The following is a 14,158-nucleotide window of genomic DNA, read 5'->3' as shown; positions in this document are numbered from 1 at the left end:
CATCTCTGCATCTATGTCACATGTCCTCCTGCTGGGTTGATTCTTTTTCATTCTTGGCAAAACGTTACATTTATTTTTCTTAAATTAAATTCTATTGAATTTAGTGCCAGGCTATATAGATCTTTAAAAATCCACGTTTTTCCATCTAGTATATTATCTACCCTTCCCAGGTAGCAATTTAAGCTCTTGGATCTTTATTCCAAAAAGGGTAAAAGGCATACTTCTTGAAACTATGTTACATTTCATTAGATCTCTTGTACATGGACAGTTTTGATAAGAATGCTCTTGCTTTTGGTTAAGCCATTAGTAAAAATGTTGCCTAGGATAAAGACAAGAAATATTTTTCTATCAACTAGTTTGTGCCATTTGCAGTTGTCAGTCATCAAGTTATTTATCTGGTTTCTGTGTTTTGTAACCTTGTCCAAAATTCTTGCAGAAACCCCTCTTGCCTGCTTCACTTTCTCTGATAGCCCCATCTTATGACTTTATTCTGGAAAATCACTGGCTTTAGTGTGACATGAGTTGTTCTTAGTGAGACTGGGTCAACTCCTATGGCCCCACCATTATCAATACTTTTACAGTCCATCCCTTTATACTTTCTGGGATATATTTTCAGCTCAATCACTTATATCTTAGAGAGTTTTCCTTTTCTCTCTTTGAAAAGTTGAGATGTTTGCCTAATGCCTTGCTTCTCTCACAGAACATGCCTTCCTCAAAGACCTCTGCCAGCAGGTTGTTCACTCATTTTCAGAATTCCTCTGACCTCATCGTGCAGTTTGTCCCCCAGTGATATTTCAATTAATTTGGAGCAGTTAGATGATCTGTCCTACCCAGAATGTCCCACCTCAGATTGTTTCCTTTTTGCACTTTTTGTTTTGTCCTTTGCAATCCAAAGACTGTTCTCCTTGGCAAGGAAACCAGTGGAAAACGACAAAGACATTGTGCCTCTTTTTGGTGTCAGCATCACACCATGGGTACCAGGCAATTGACTCAGGCCTTCTTAGATGTTCTCCTGGCTCTGAGCCACACCAAGTTCTTTTAAATGCTACTTGCAGTCTTTAAGAGACACATATGAAAATGTAAATACCTTTGAAAAGGATTGCTAAGCTAACTAAGCCTATGCAGTTTCAGGGGTAGGGTGGGTTTTAAGGGAAAACACTTACAGCTGCTGCTTATGGCTGGGCTGAAACATTGGACTTTCCTAGGATGGTTTGTTTGTTTCATTTGGGGGAGAATGTTCCATTCCTGGAGTAGTGTTTGCAGGAACTAAAGGGAGAAGAGGTGCAGCATAAAGAGATGTGGATTGGAAGTTAGGAGACTTGCATCATATTCCCAGGATCAGTTTCTAGATAGGCTCAGAGACCTCTGTATATTTATCTATAAATGAGAACATTGGGTCAACTTACATTCATCTGTAATGTCATTCCCAGAATGATCCTGTGATACTTTATCCTAATCCAATCCCACCTTCTCCATCATCGTTAGCTCAAGTTACACCACTTCCCGGGTCTTAGTTTTTTTCCTCAGTTGTAGAGAGAGGGATGATCAGTTCTGAGGTTTCTTAAATGGTCAGGGCTCACAGAAGCCTGGGGAGAAGCAGGATAGGGGTGTGGAAAGGGACTTCCTGTCCTCCTCCTTCCCTGTTCAACCAGAACAACTCAATATTTATCTGTTGGTCTTTGGCATAAGCTTTCATTCTGAGAAAGTTTTTTATTGTTGCTTTTCTTTTTTTTCCTACTAATGAATGCATCTTAGTACATGTCCAAACAGCATACTATCATAAGTGACTCTGAAGCTCCCATCTAGTTAAAAAATGTGATATTAAAGCTCCTTAAGAGCAGGGATCAGGACTTGCCATTTTATCTTCATTACCCTTCATGGAGTCTAAAGTAGTAGATGTTCAACAAATGCTTGTTGCATAAATATGTAATGATAATAATGATCATTGTTAATGAGCTCTTTTTCCATGCCAGGCATTCAGTGCTTTAGTGGGTTACCTCAATTAACCCTTAAATTAAAGCTATGGAGTAGATATTATTTTTGCCTCATTTTGCAGATGCATTAGTGGAGGGACTAAGACTTGAGCTGATTAAAGGTAATTGGATATATATTAAAACCAAGGCTTTTAATCTCTGGTGACTTGGCCTTGTTTCTGTCTATGGGACATACTGAGTGAGAAGCTGCAAAGCCAGGCCAACAGGAGGGGAGTGTCAATCCAAAGATAATACCAGGGTGGGGGTTGGAGCTGTTGTGGTCCAAGGTAGAAGATTAATTCCATAGCTGTGAGTTCTCCAGACCACCAGCATCAGCACCACACAAGAACTTTTCAGAAATACAAATTCTTAGGCCCCATCCCAGACCTCTAAATCTGAAAAGCCAGAGGGGAGGCCCAGAAGTGTGTGTGTGTGTGTGTGTGTGTGTGTGTGTAAATGAGCCCTCCAGGGAATTCTGATGCATCCTAATGTTTGAGAACCACGGCTTTCAGTGACTTTGGTTTTGCCTCTGAAGAATAGAGAAGCTCCTGGTATTCTCACTGTTGGAATAAAAGTTCTCAATTTACATCAATATGTCCCTGTTTGATATTTTTAAGATGAGGCTAGACAAGATGTTTGCTTCGACTAAGAGACTATTAGATTCCTTTTCTACCTTCTGTTTAGTCTGTAACTTGAGGCTCATCCCTTAACTCTTGATCCTTTGCCTGTAAAATGTGGTTAATGATGCCTTGCTGACTTCCTGGGACGTCCAGAGAAAGGCATAATTAGAGGTTGTGCGGCCCTGGAACCCAAAGCGCCATATAAATACTGCATATTAGTAACCAGTTTATGACCTCAAATGCCACCTACAACCTGACACACTTAACATTTCTTCCCTGAAATGTAAAGCTTAGAGTTCATTTAACAGTTTGATATTTGCACTTATTTTTTATTCATTCTTTAGCCCAAAATTGAGTATAGGTATGTGCTTCCTTCAACCTTCCCGAGAGAGTGGGTAAGAAAAACAATGAAAAATCAGGACCACCTGAGAAAATGAACTCTGAGTCTAAAGCATAATGCTTGATTGACTATCAGACAAGTCTACAGAAAATCAGAACTTCAAAGAGAGAGAGAGAGAGAGAGAGAGAGAGAGAGAGAGAATGAATCCCCATAATCACAGAGATGCCTATGGTAATGCTGGTTCTCTGAGACTCCAAGCAGAGGCGGTTCATCTTGTGCAAAATTTTCGTTTCTGCTCATCTTTCTGACAGTAACCCTCCTTTTCCTATTCGGAACCCTAGAAGTCTGAATAATATGTTCTATGTGGTCATTCTTTATTCAGCTTAGGCAAATGCTTCCTTTTTTAGGCAAGACTGCTTGTCCTGAGTATACACTCATTTTAGATTAGATTTACAAGGCTACAGGCTAGTTTGTTTTACTCTGGAGTAAAGTTTCTTCTTCCCCCTTAATCTTAAGCAGATGAACAGCCAAAAGACCCAGATGGAGACCCAGGAAAAGCATTTCTTTGGGGAGTTTGACAAGGGCTGAATTTCTGTGGGGGATACACATGTGGGTATATAAGCAAAGAGATGTGTATAAAAGAGGCTTTTATGCCAACAGTGTGGTCTGAAGGAAAAAATTTAAATGCTAACTGTAGCTTTCATTTTGTATATTATAACTTTACTATTAGAGCATAATAACTGGAAAGGGGGAAAAACCTCCACCCTTTTATTGCTATTTCCTGGCATTTTAAATTATACACTATTACCGAATTTAAAAAATAAATAAAAAGAACAGCAGAAAAGGGATCGTTCAGACCCTGAATCAACTCCCTCATCTATAAACGGAGTTTCGAGTAAACAAGATTGTTTCTCCGAGTGCCTTATGCTGGGGGTCAAACCTTACAATAGCCTAAAATAACAAGTCCAGACATGTTTTCCTCATTGGAAATAAGAAAGACATTCCGCCATCTGCTCATGGGAAGAAAAGTTTTGCAATAAAGTGAGCAGCTGCTGTCATTTCTGAGGAAAGAGGTCTAAATTCTTTGGGAGGCAGAAACGGTGCTGATGGCGCTAAATCATCACTCGGGGCACCATCCTTTAATCGTGAATTACCTGGGAAGCCGTGTGTGTGCTTAGGAGCGCCAGGGCGGAGTCTTTTTTGAAGCTGGTCTAACGTTACAGCTGCTTGGGGTTATTCATTGCAGACCCGAGTGTTTCCTTTTCAAGTCCAAATAAGTCAAAATGAATTGGAAGAGTAATTCCCTGGAAGGGGGAAAAGAGAGGAGAGAGACTGGGCCCCTCCCTCTCCTTGAAAAGCGCTGGTGGAACCCAAGATTGCCTTCTGCTGCCATCACAGCCTGATGGCCATTTGCTATGCACCACAATGAGATGAAATAGTGGCAAGTCCAGCCAACTGTGAGGGCTGTCAGCAAACCAAAAGGAAGAGTTAACTCCTCATCTCCCGCGCTGGCACTTAAGCCTTCAGATAAGGCAAGAAAAATGGCCAGCCTGCCCCTCATAATAGAAGAGGGTCCGGCCAGAGATATTTTCTCATTTTTTCTGATTACCTATCTTCTCTGGGCTTGTCTTTTCTTATTAAGCGTAAATTATTCGTTTTCAACATTCTGAAGGGGCTTTAAGAAGATCAATAGCTGTGCGGTGAGGAAAGAGAATATAATTTCACCTCCCTCCTTTCTCTGAAAGCCAGCTATGCCCGCATGGTGTGTGCTTCCTGCCAGCTCGGTAATAATTAATGTACAGCGTGTATTTAATCTGCAGAAGCTTATCAGGAAATAAGTGCATTTAATCATTGTTTGGATGATTCTAAAGCATGTTTAGTATTATAATGTTTAGTTGGCAAACCTCTGTAGTAAAGAAAACACGGCGTTTGATTGAATTAGGCAATTTAAAGTTTCCTCTTGTAATTTTAAAACAGGAACTGTTGCTTTTCAGATAAGAAGCATTTGTTTTCAGGGATCTGGATGGCAGTTTATTGCGGTTCTTTTCTTTTTTGAACTCCCTGAGCTTTCACTGACTACTCATTTCTCACCTTTCAGCATCTACTTTCATTCTCTTTCTATGCCCTCACCTGACCAGACTATAAACTCCTTGAAGGTAAGCATCATCTTCTCTATTTCTTTATTTCTCAATAGCTGGTCAGGCAGTTGTAACAGATTGTATGTATGTGATCACATTTCATGATCTAACCCATTTCTTATTAAAATAGTAGGTTCCAACTCATTCTCCTTGAATATCATAAAGTCATCTTGAAATTAGTATGCGTGCCAGTCTCTATTCTGAAATGACCCTGACCTCATTCAGCACAATGGCCTTTAGTCAAATACTTCAGTTCTGGGCTCTTGAGATATGAGATGACCTGGGTATTATACTTAAATCGCCTGATTTGAGCCTGTGTTACTGGAATGAATGGTCTTTATCCCAGTGCCCAGGCCAGATTGGCTCATTTCTGTGTGAGTGAAATTGGGAATTGTTACCCCTTTGAAACCCTCCCTCAATTGGAGAACATCAGAAAGAGAGGGTACCCCTCTCAGATGTATATTTATGCATTTATTCGATGTAATACAGGGTTAAGGAAGATGACCTTTCTGAAACTTGGTTTTGGAATTTAATCGTGTTCACGGATTGACTTTCAAGGGACAAACTCATGTTCTTGGTTGTTGTGTTTGCATGTGTATGAAAAATGAAGGAATCAATTTAGTATCTAGGGTGTATCATTTAAATTCTTAGAAAACCCATAATTGTAGGTTTGTGGCATGCATATTATATGAAGAAAAGAAAAATAGCCCAATAAAATATGAGGCCTTGCTGTGCTCAAAATACATCACCAAAGAGTAAAGGGGCGAGTGTCGATGATATCGTTTTTATTTTTAGAAAAACCAAAGGCTCAGATGAGAGCTTCCTTACACTGAGTCAGTTGAGAAGGGTATATGGTGGAGCAATGGAAGTTTGTTACAGATGTGAAATGATGCAGGGCATAGCAAGCATAAATGTTTATTCTTACTCTAAATTTAACCCACCAGCATTGAAGCGTTGGAAGGGAATTTGCTGTTTGGGATTGTGGGCATGAACTCCTCTCTTCATCGCCATGGGGATCAGAGGCAGAGCTATGGAAACTGTGGGAAGATACCCAAGCTCCCTCCTCTCCTTTGGGCAACATTTTTGGCTCCAGTTTATAAAAAGCGAGTCAAAAGTCTCTACAGAAATAAATGACCTTAGCCTTGTTCAGGTCTTGTTTCAGGGTGTTTTAGCCTTCTTCTATAGCCTGGGGGATGCTAAAGGATTCTGGGCAGGGTCCTGACAGGGAGAGAAGGGACACTCAGCTGGGATGTTGAAAAGAAGTAATGAAGGGATTTATTTCCAGAGGTGTAGATAGGCCAACAGAACCAGGAGATTCTGGAGCACCCAGGGGTTGTCCACGGTGGGAAGCTAGGACCACTCCTGGGCCTGAAGGGGCAACAGGAGGAAACTGTCACTGGAGTCTGGGGACAATTAGAGCCCAGGACAAAAGCTGGGACAGTGGTAGTCATGGGACAATGGAGGGTCTCATCTGCTGCCTACTCATATCCTGCCCACACCTCTGGTTGACTGGACCCAGTTGGAAGCCAGATGCAAAGGAGTGTAAGTAGTGTAGTCTGTATAAGTTAACTTCCTCACACATGCATTGAGGGTCCCCCTGGGAGAAGCAGAGAACACTCCTATCAGAGTGTCAGAGTCAGTTCTTCCCTTCAAAATAGGGGTTACCAACACCGTGATTGTTCAATGGACTGGCTGGGGGATGTCCCCCTAAGAAATCAGAATTGGGGTGGCGAGTCGGCTTGTATGATTTGAAAAAATATTATGGATAGTACAATATGATTTATATCCATAAGAGGAGAAAATAAACAGCCACTGGGAGTAGTGGTTAGGAACCCTTGTACTGGAGTGGGACTATCCAGGTGTGACCTCAGCGTGGCCTCTTACCAGCTGGGCTGTCTGGGGCAAATTTCTCCCTGAGGCTCCATTTGTATTTTTTAAAGTAAGGGCAATGATCATACCTACCCTGTGGGGGTTTTGGAGGGGCTGAAATGAAATTGTAACTGTGAAGTTCTTGGCCTGGGACATAATCAGCGCTCAGGAAATAGAGCTGCTAACTGCTAATCCATCTTACAGAGAGGAAGGCTCCATCTTGGCTGTGGTCCTATCCCCGGAGATGGCCTTCCTTCTGCACCAGGGTCAGAATGTGGGTGAGGATAAGGCCTGAGTGTTTGTGTTTATTAAGAGGGAGCGTGGGCCACACTGGGCTGAGAAGCGCCCACTCTCCCCTCCCTTCTTAGAGCTGAGTGGGGGTGTTGCTTATGTCTCGGATGGCAGTAGGGGAAATAGGAAGCAGAGAAAGTAACTAAAGAAGGGTGTGTGCTAGTTTCTCTCAGGTCAGGGCTTGGCCGGGTACTCGGAGCAACAGCAGACCAGGAGGCACGCCCTGGTTCTGTGTCCATGTTCTCCACCGCCATCCCACACCAGGGCCTGACCCCTCTTCCCTGAGCCCCCATGGCTTCACGCTGGGACTGCTGCTGAAGGAGTTACACGGTCCTGCTCAGAATCTGATTTTGCAAAATGACCATTCTTGGGAGAAGAGATGACACAGTGAGTGGAAGAGATCCAAACAGCTAAGAGCAGATCAAGAAGAAATTGAGGTCTCTTGAGAAGCAAAGATGCCATCTAAGAATCTAAAGATGGACTGGTGTCTTCTAAGTTGCTGGGTTTCCATGATATTTGTGTAGTTTTTAAAATCAAAAGTGGAAACAAGTTGGATGAGCATGATGGCCGTAGCCTACTTAGGAACTAAGGGCAGAATTCTGCTCTAAACTCATGAAGTCCTGGCACCGTTTATACTGAGCATGTTCTATTTCTACCACTAGCATTTTCCTGACTGATTTCTTCTCTAGCTCTAGACTTCTTTCTGGTTTTTCAATTTATGCCCCTGCTCCATCCCAGACCCATCCATGAGCCAGCAGCTGCAGAGGCAGGCCCTTGATAGCAGTGACCTCTGGATTTTCAGCAACCATGGATAAGAATCAGGCACGAGATGAGTGTGCGAGCTGGGGAGATAGGACTAGATAAAAACAACAGACACACTGCACTATGGGGATGGCAGTCCTTGATATTTGGAAGATTGCCTGGTTTTTGACGATCAGTAGATTTGACTACCCTGCTATAAGGAAGAATTAAAACCCATTAAAAAAGCCATATGATAAATGTATTCCATATCATAGTCACTATTTCACCGCATAAGACGAATGTACAAAATTTTGACGGATCGAGTTGTAGCAATTTGCCATCACAAAACTGCCATGGTGAGGAATTAGAAACCATGGTGAGGAATTAGAAACATTCTTCTTATAATTCTATTTGGAAATAACTGGTTTTAGAAAATGTCCATCAGATTGCGGGTTTGTCATGTAACTGTCCCCTAAGTGTAAAGATTAGGGTCAAAGGGCTAGAGTGGAATGAGAAAGTCCAGTGCAGAAATAGCCCAGTAGGTGGATACAGGAAGCCTGTGTGGGGATAACCATGTCCATATTGGCTATATGATCTCCAAGTCAGTATTGATACCTTGGGTCATTTACTATGACTGAAATAAGTTATCTTAATCGGTAGATACCTTTACCATACATGAGTGTAACAGCTTTGAAAACAGTGGTGATATAAAATAAAATATGTTTAGAAAGGCATCTAAAATTCCGCAGGAAAGATCTCAGTGGTGGTCCAGTCAGAGTATGTCTGCTTTCCAGAACCATCTATTTAGTACAGTGCGCTCACAGGAGCGGAACAAGGGAGCCACTCCAGCCTTCTCGGTCTCCGTGGTGAGCGGGTGAGGAGAGCCTATCACCATGTAACAGATGAATTGAATTCTGAACATAGAACCAATTCTAAAGAAGCCACAGGTTGCATATGGAAACCCTACAAACAGCTCTTGCTGAAGGCTGAGCCTTTTGACCCAGCGACTGGTTCGGTATCTGTGGTCTGTTGGTGCCCAGAGGAACACTCGCTTCCTGCCAGAGGACTCGCCGCCTTGGACGTGGGAAGCCCCTAAGTGCTTTCCCCAGACACTGGAGATGAAGGACCTGTGTTATTTCAGGGCCCCAAGTCTAGTCGTTTCTGGCTGCTTTCCTTTTTTCCAGTCTTTGAGTGCTGACAGCCAAATTGTAGGCGCACTAGTGAGTGGTCTGGATCAGAGTGCAGGTATGTCAGGTATGGCGCTCTGCAGATCCTGGCTGGGGAGGAGACCTCCGACGTGCTCCGTGTTCTTCCCTCTTTCCTCCCACCAGCCAGCCTGTGACTGGTCACGTGGACCTCTCGAACGCTGTGGCTGATTCCTCTCGCTTGAACCTTGAACTGAAAATACAGTGCTGGAATAGACATCCTTAAGGAGAATCTGATTTTTTTCTTCTACTTTGATAGTGGCCACTCAAGCGAGCATTTTTTGAGCACCTGGTGTGTATAAAGCTCTGCTTTGAGCGGTGCTGAAGAGAGGAACGCTACAGGGGAGCATTGGGGCGTGGGGCCACTGGGGAGGCTTTCTCTGGAATTCACCCCCTGCTTTCATTGCACTGAAAGCCAGAGAATGCTCACTGGGAGTAGCCATGGTGTGGCTCCTGCCTAGAAGAGAAGGTGAGGAGGCAGGTTGCCCTTGAAGAACTCCCCTGTGACCCTCTGCTCGCCCCTGACACCCTTGCCCTTCATTCAGAGTCGGCCTGTCCCTCTGATGTTTGTGCGTTACAGGCAGGCAAAGGTGGCTTTTGTCAAGGCCCTGACTCTCGGTGGAAATGACTAGCTGGCCTCTGGGAGAAAACACTCTTTTGTCTGAAACGCTCAGTGTACAAACCAAAAGGTCTCCCTCCTTCTCAAAATGCTTGTGTGAACTCAATGTCCCAGTTTGTTCCTTTAACCTTCACCTTCCTCTCCCTTCCCATAACGCAGAGCCTAGCCGACTCCTACTCATCCTTCACTGCCCAGCTCCAATGTCATCTCCTCTGTGCAGACTTCCTCGTCACCTTCCCACTCACCTCTGCCAGGGCCCTGGCTCCGGCCTTTGGGTGCCCACGGCTCTCGCACGCACCCCTCCCGTGGACTCCATTCAGTTATATTCCCTCGAGAAGTGGGAGCTGCTTGAGGCCAAGAACTTTCTTACTCATCTCTGTGTACCCAGCACCTAACTTGGGCTCAGAAATAGAGTGGCGGGTAAATATTTGTAAAGGGACCAATTAGGAAATTGACAAATGATCTTTCATGAAGGCACAGGTGTTTAAATATACTATTCCTCCTTATGACGATGCTGCTGGAAATGGATAAACAGGTTACGAGGACAAACAGCCTTTGCCAGGGGATAATATTAAGGAAAGATTTGTTTTAATATTTGGTCTTTGATTCTGGAAGCAGGAACTTTCACACGCTGCGATTAGGAAGATGAATGTACCACTGTGCAAACAGCGAGAGGGTAGGAGTCTCCGGCTGGCACGTGGTAGGGCTGTCCTGAGCGCTGTGAACAGGCAAACACTAAGATAACAGCGGGGGACAGGAAGGGGGGCTATTCTTCTTGCTCTGTTATGTAATATAAATACTTTCTCTTTCAGGAATCCTGGGGACCACTTGTTGTGTGCCTCGTTCTTAACCCTTTCATTGTAGATCCGCTGATGCTGTCACCGCCCTGCCACAGCCGTGACAGGAAGGCTTTCCTTCCTGCATACGTTTGTTCGGGCATTCTGCACAAAAGTGATAAATACATGTAAGGCGGAGATTAATGCTGAGCTTTAAATTAGCATCTTGCAGGTCGAGAAGGATGGGTGTGAGAGCGAGTCTTCACCCTGTTTTTCCTGCTTCCTGTGCTGTTTTTGTTGCTTTGTGGTGTGTGGTTGGTGAGATGTCTGAAGTGTTGCTAATGCATGTGTTTGTGATCTTTAGAAATATCTTCTCGGTAAGAAGCTATTTTTAAAGCAAGTGATGAGAAACCATAGAGCACAGGAAAGCCAACCTTGAGGCTCCTCAAGGCTCAGCACCCTTTGCAGCCCCGCTAGACACCCTGACGGGGCCCCATCAACATGCACTTGACTGACAGTAACAGGCAAGGTTTAGGTTGGTGCTAGATGAAGACAGAGTTAATATAATCTTGGATCTAAGCAAACAGGTTTCACATTGGAAGCAAGTGTACTGAGACCCTGTGATAATGTATGGTGATATAGGTCAGCCTCCCCCAGATGACATGTTGTTATGTTTATAGGGCACAGGTGAGCTGGCCAACTTTGAGCAAAGGTATAGTCCTCTTTGGCCCTTGGGTTCTATATCTATGAAAGCAGTGGTCGCCAACCGGTGGTCCGCAGACCACTGGTGGTCCGTGAGGTCTGAAAGGTTGGTGACCGCTGTGTGAAGGGGTGCTGTTTGGAGATCCCAGGTGACAATGTACATGAAGGCCCATGATGTAGCAGAGCTCAGCGGGAGAGGGGGGACTTTATAATGGAAAAAGCATGATATTTCAGAGTTGTACAGACCTAGACGTAAATACTCATCTCTGCTACTTATTAACTAGGTGATTCTGGACACCCTCACTATTTCTCAGTGTGCTCACCTGTATAAAGGGATTGATAATACCTTTTACATGCAGTGACTGCACCTGTAACATCTAAGAACACAGTGTAATGAAAACTTGCCAACAGGTGTGTTTGCACTGAGGCTATATGCCCCAATTTTATTTTATTACAAAATTTCTCAGATCGTTGGGTCTCTCTTTCAATTACTTTATTTTCAAACCTCAGTTAGCGACTTTCTGGAAAAGGCACAACAGACCTGGAATTACCTTAATTAATGATCGTTTTGCCCCCTTGTATAGAATTCCTTTTTAAAAAGGAAGCTACAAAATGTAACCCAGACGTAGTCATAATTACAAGTGTGAAATGTAATCGTAAACAATCCTTTTAGAAGTTTTTTCTTTTTCAAATAATGTAAAAGGACAGACAGAGGACACCAAGTCTCCCTGCCTCTCCTGACCCTGGGCACCCAGCTTCCCACCCCCACCACCTACCCCGCCAGGGACAGGCAGCCGGGACTCTGCAAACACTGGGCTGGCAGCACCTTGCTTTTAACGCTTAGCATTTTGAGACCTTTCTAGACCAGCCACCTCATTCTTTTCAGCACTTTTTAAGCAGACTAAAAGGCCACCACTTTATTATTTAATTAATTAATTTTAAATTAATTTTTTTGCAGTTTACAGTTGATTTTTTTTTCAGTTATAGTTGATATTCAATATTATATTAGTCTTAGGTTTACAGCATGGTTAGACATTTATATAACTTATGCAGTGATCCCCCCGTAAGTCTAGTACCCACCTTGTACCATACAGAGTTATTACAATATTATTCACTGTATTTCCTGTGCTGTACTTACATCCCTGTGACGATTCTGTAACTACCAATTTGTACTTTTTAATCCCTTCACCTTTCCCCCCAGCCCCGTAACTGCCTCCCCTCTGGCAGCCTCGGTTTGTTCTCTGTGTCTACAGTTGATTTTATTCATATATGTAAGCGACGGAGCAGGACATGTTTGGAACTGTTTGATTAGCTGCTTGGGACTGTTTTTCTATGATTGACATTTTTATTGGAGGATAGTTGACATACCATATTATGTGAGTTTCAGGTGTGCAGCGTAGTGATTCCACATAAAGTTCACTCTAAGAAGCAGTATAGCTGGTGGTTGTGTTGTGGAGGCCACCTGCAGGGCAGTGACAAGCCAGCTGCCCTCCTGAGACATAAACATGTGTCTGGGGGTGGAGAAGATGTTCAGTGACAGCATGGTACTCAGAGGCTAAACATGTTTGCTCTGAAAAGGCTAAGGAAGGAGCAAGTACAACGTGCCTTGGGAAAAAAATGCCTTAAATGGCTCCAGAAGTGAGAAAGATAACACATAGAGAATTTAAATCAAGTTGTTCCATTAAATGTGTGTGAAGTGACGAAAGCACTATCTCTAAATGTGTGCATTATTTTATGCTGGAATTTAAATATGCATGTGTAAGTGAATTAAATATTATGAGTCGATATCTCTGATTTCATTAATATTCCTAAAGGTGTACATATTCAAAACCATTCTTGGGGTGATCTTCTCATTAGGAGAATGGAGGCTGCCTTCTGATTGGGGGTTGTTTAGGGCCTACCCGCCAATACTGAGCAGTCCTAAACAAATAGAAATCAAACCAAGTAAAGCAGGCATAGACTAAAAGGTTACCTTTATTACCAAGGGCAGACGGGAGTGGTGTTAGCTAGGGGAACTTACTAAAACCATTGATCCTCAGAATTAAGTATATGTATCGCAGAGCTAGACTACCTTTGTTGCCAGACTGGTACCTGGTTGATAAGCCAGGCCTAGGCATGGGCTGAATATTTCTATTGATAATGAAGTTGAAGAGCAGTCATACATAGTAACATTGAGGAAGAAGGACAAGGATGGATGGATGGATGGATGGAGAGACAGACAGATGGAGGGAGAAGGTACTTAAGGAAGAGAATAAGAGAGGGAAGGGAGGGAGGGAGGGAGGGAGGAAGGAAGGAAGGAAGGAAGGAAGGAAGGAAGGAAGGAAGGAAGGAAGGAAGTTCAGATAGTGAGATCTTTTGTTTGCTCTAAAAAAATGGCAGAAAACTGAATAATGTCATGAGTTTTCCCATTTCGCTAGTGCTATTTCTACGATGTTCAAACCATGTTATACCACTGAAGCAAACCAGAAAAAAGAAAGAGCTAAACATTTCCCTTTAGTTCTGCACTGCTGATTCCCCTGTGGGACTGAGGCCATTGGGAGCGGGGGAGGGGGGGATTAATTGGTTCTGAAGCAAACCAGATCTGGACTTGACTTCTACTTTTCCACTGTGTGACCATAGGCAAATGACTTCATCTCTTTGGGTTTTAGTTTTTTCATCTCTAGGAGATAAAAATACTTGCCTTACATAACCTACACTGTATGCTTCCTTAGCACACTGAACTTTGTCTATTATAACACCTTTCCTAGTTTATTATACTAGTTTAATGTTTATTTGCCTTCATTGCTGGACTGAAGACACCTTGAAAGCAGGGACCTGGTTTTCCCTGCTCATGGCTATACCTTTATCATGTAACAGAATTCCTGGCATGTAAATATTTCCTGAA

The 14,158-nt window shown here is 43.2% G+C and overlaps 1 protein-coding gene across 1 annotated transcript in view; it reads left to right on the top strand.

The window, feature by feature from the left end:
• The first annotated feature begins 4,677 nt into the window (after window positions 1-4,677).
• CHN2 (chimerin 2) overlaps window positions 4,678-14,158 on the top strand; it is a 122,714-nt gene continuing 113,233 nt past the window's right edge. The window contains exon 1 of the mRNA XM_005862954.2: window positions 4,678-4,717. Within this exon, the coding sequence (XP_005863016.2) occupies window positions 4,693-4,717 (25 nt within the window). The 5' untranslated portion in view covers window positions 4,678-4,692. The remainder of the gene's footprint in view (window positions 4,718-14,158) is intronic.

Source organism: Myotis brandtii, unplaced genomic scaffold (assembly GCF_000412655.1).
Source record: "Myotis brandtii unplaced genomic scaffold, ASM41265v1 scaffold17, whole genome shotgun sequence".
Lineage (NCBI taxonomy): Eukaryota > Metazoa > Chordata > Mammalia > Chiroptera > Vespertilionidae > Myotis > Myotis brandtii.
The sequence above is the reverse complement of the archived record's forward strand: the minus strand, read 5'-3'. Positions and strand labels throughout refer to the sequence as shown.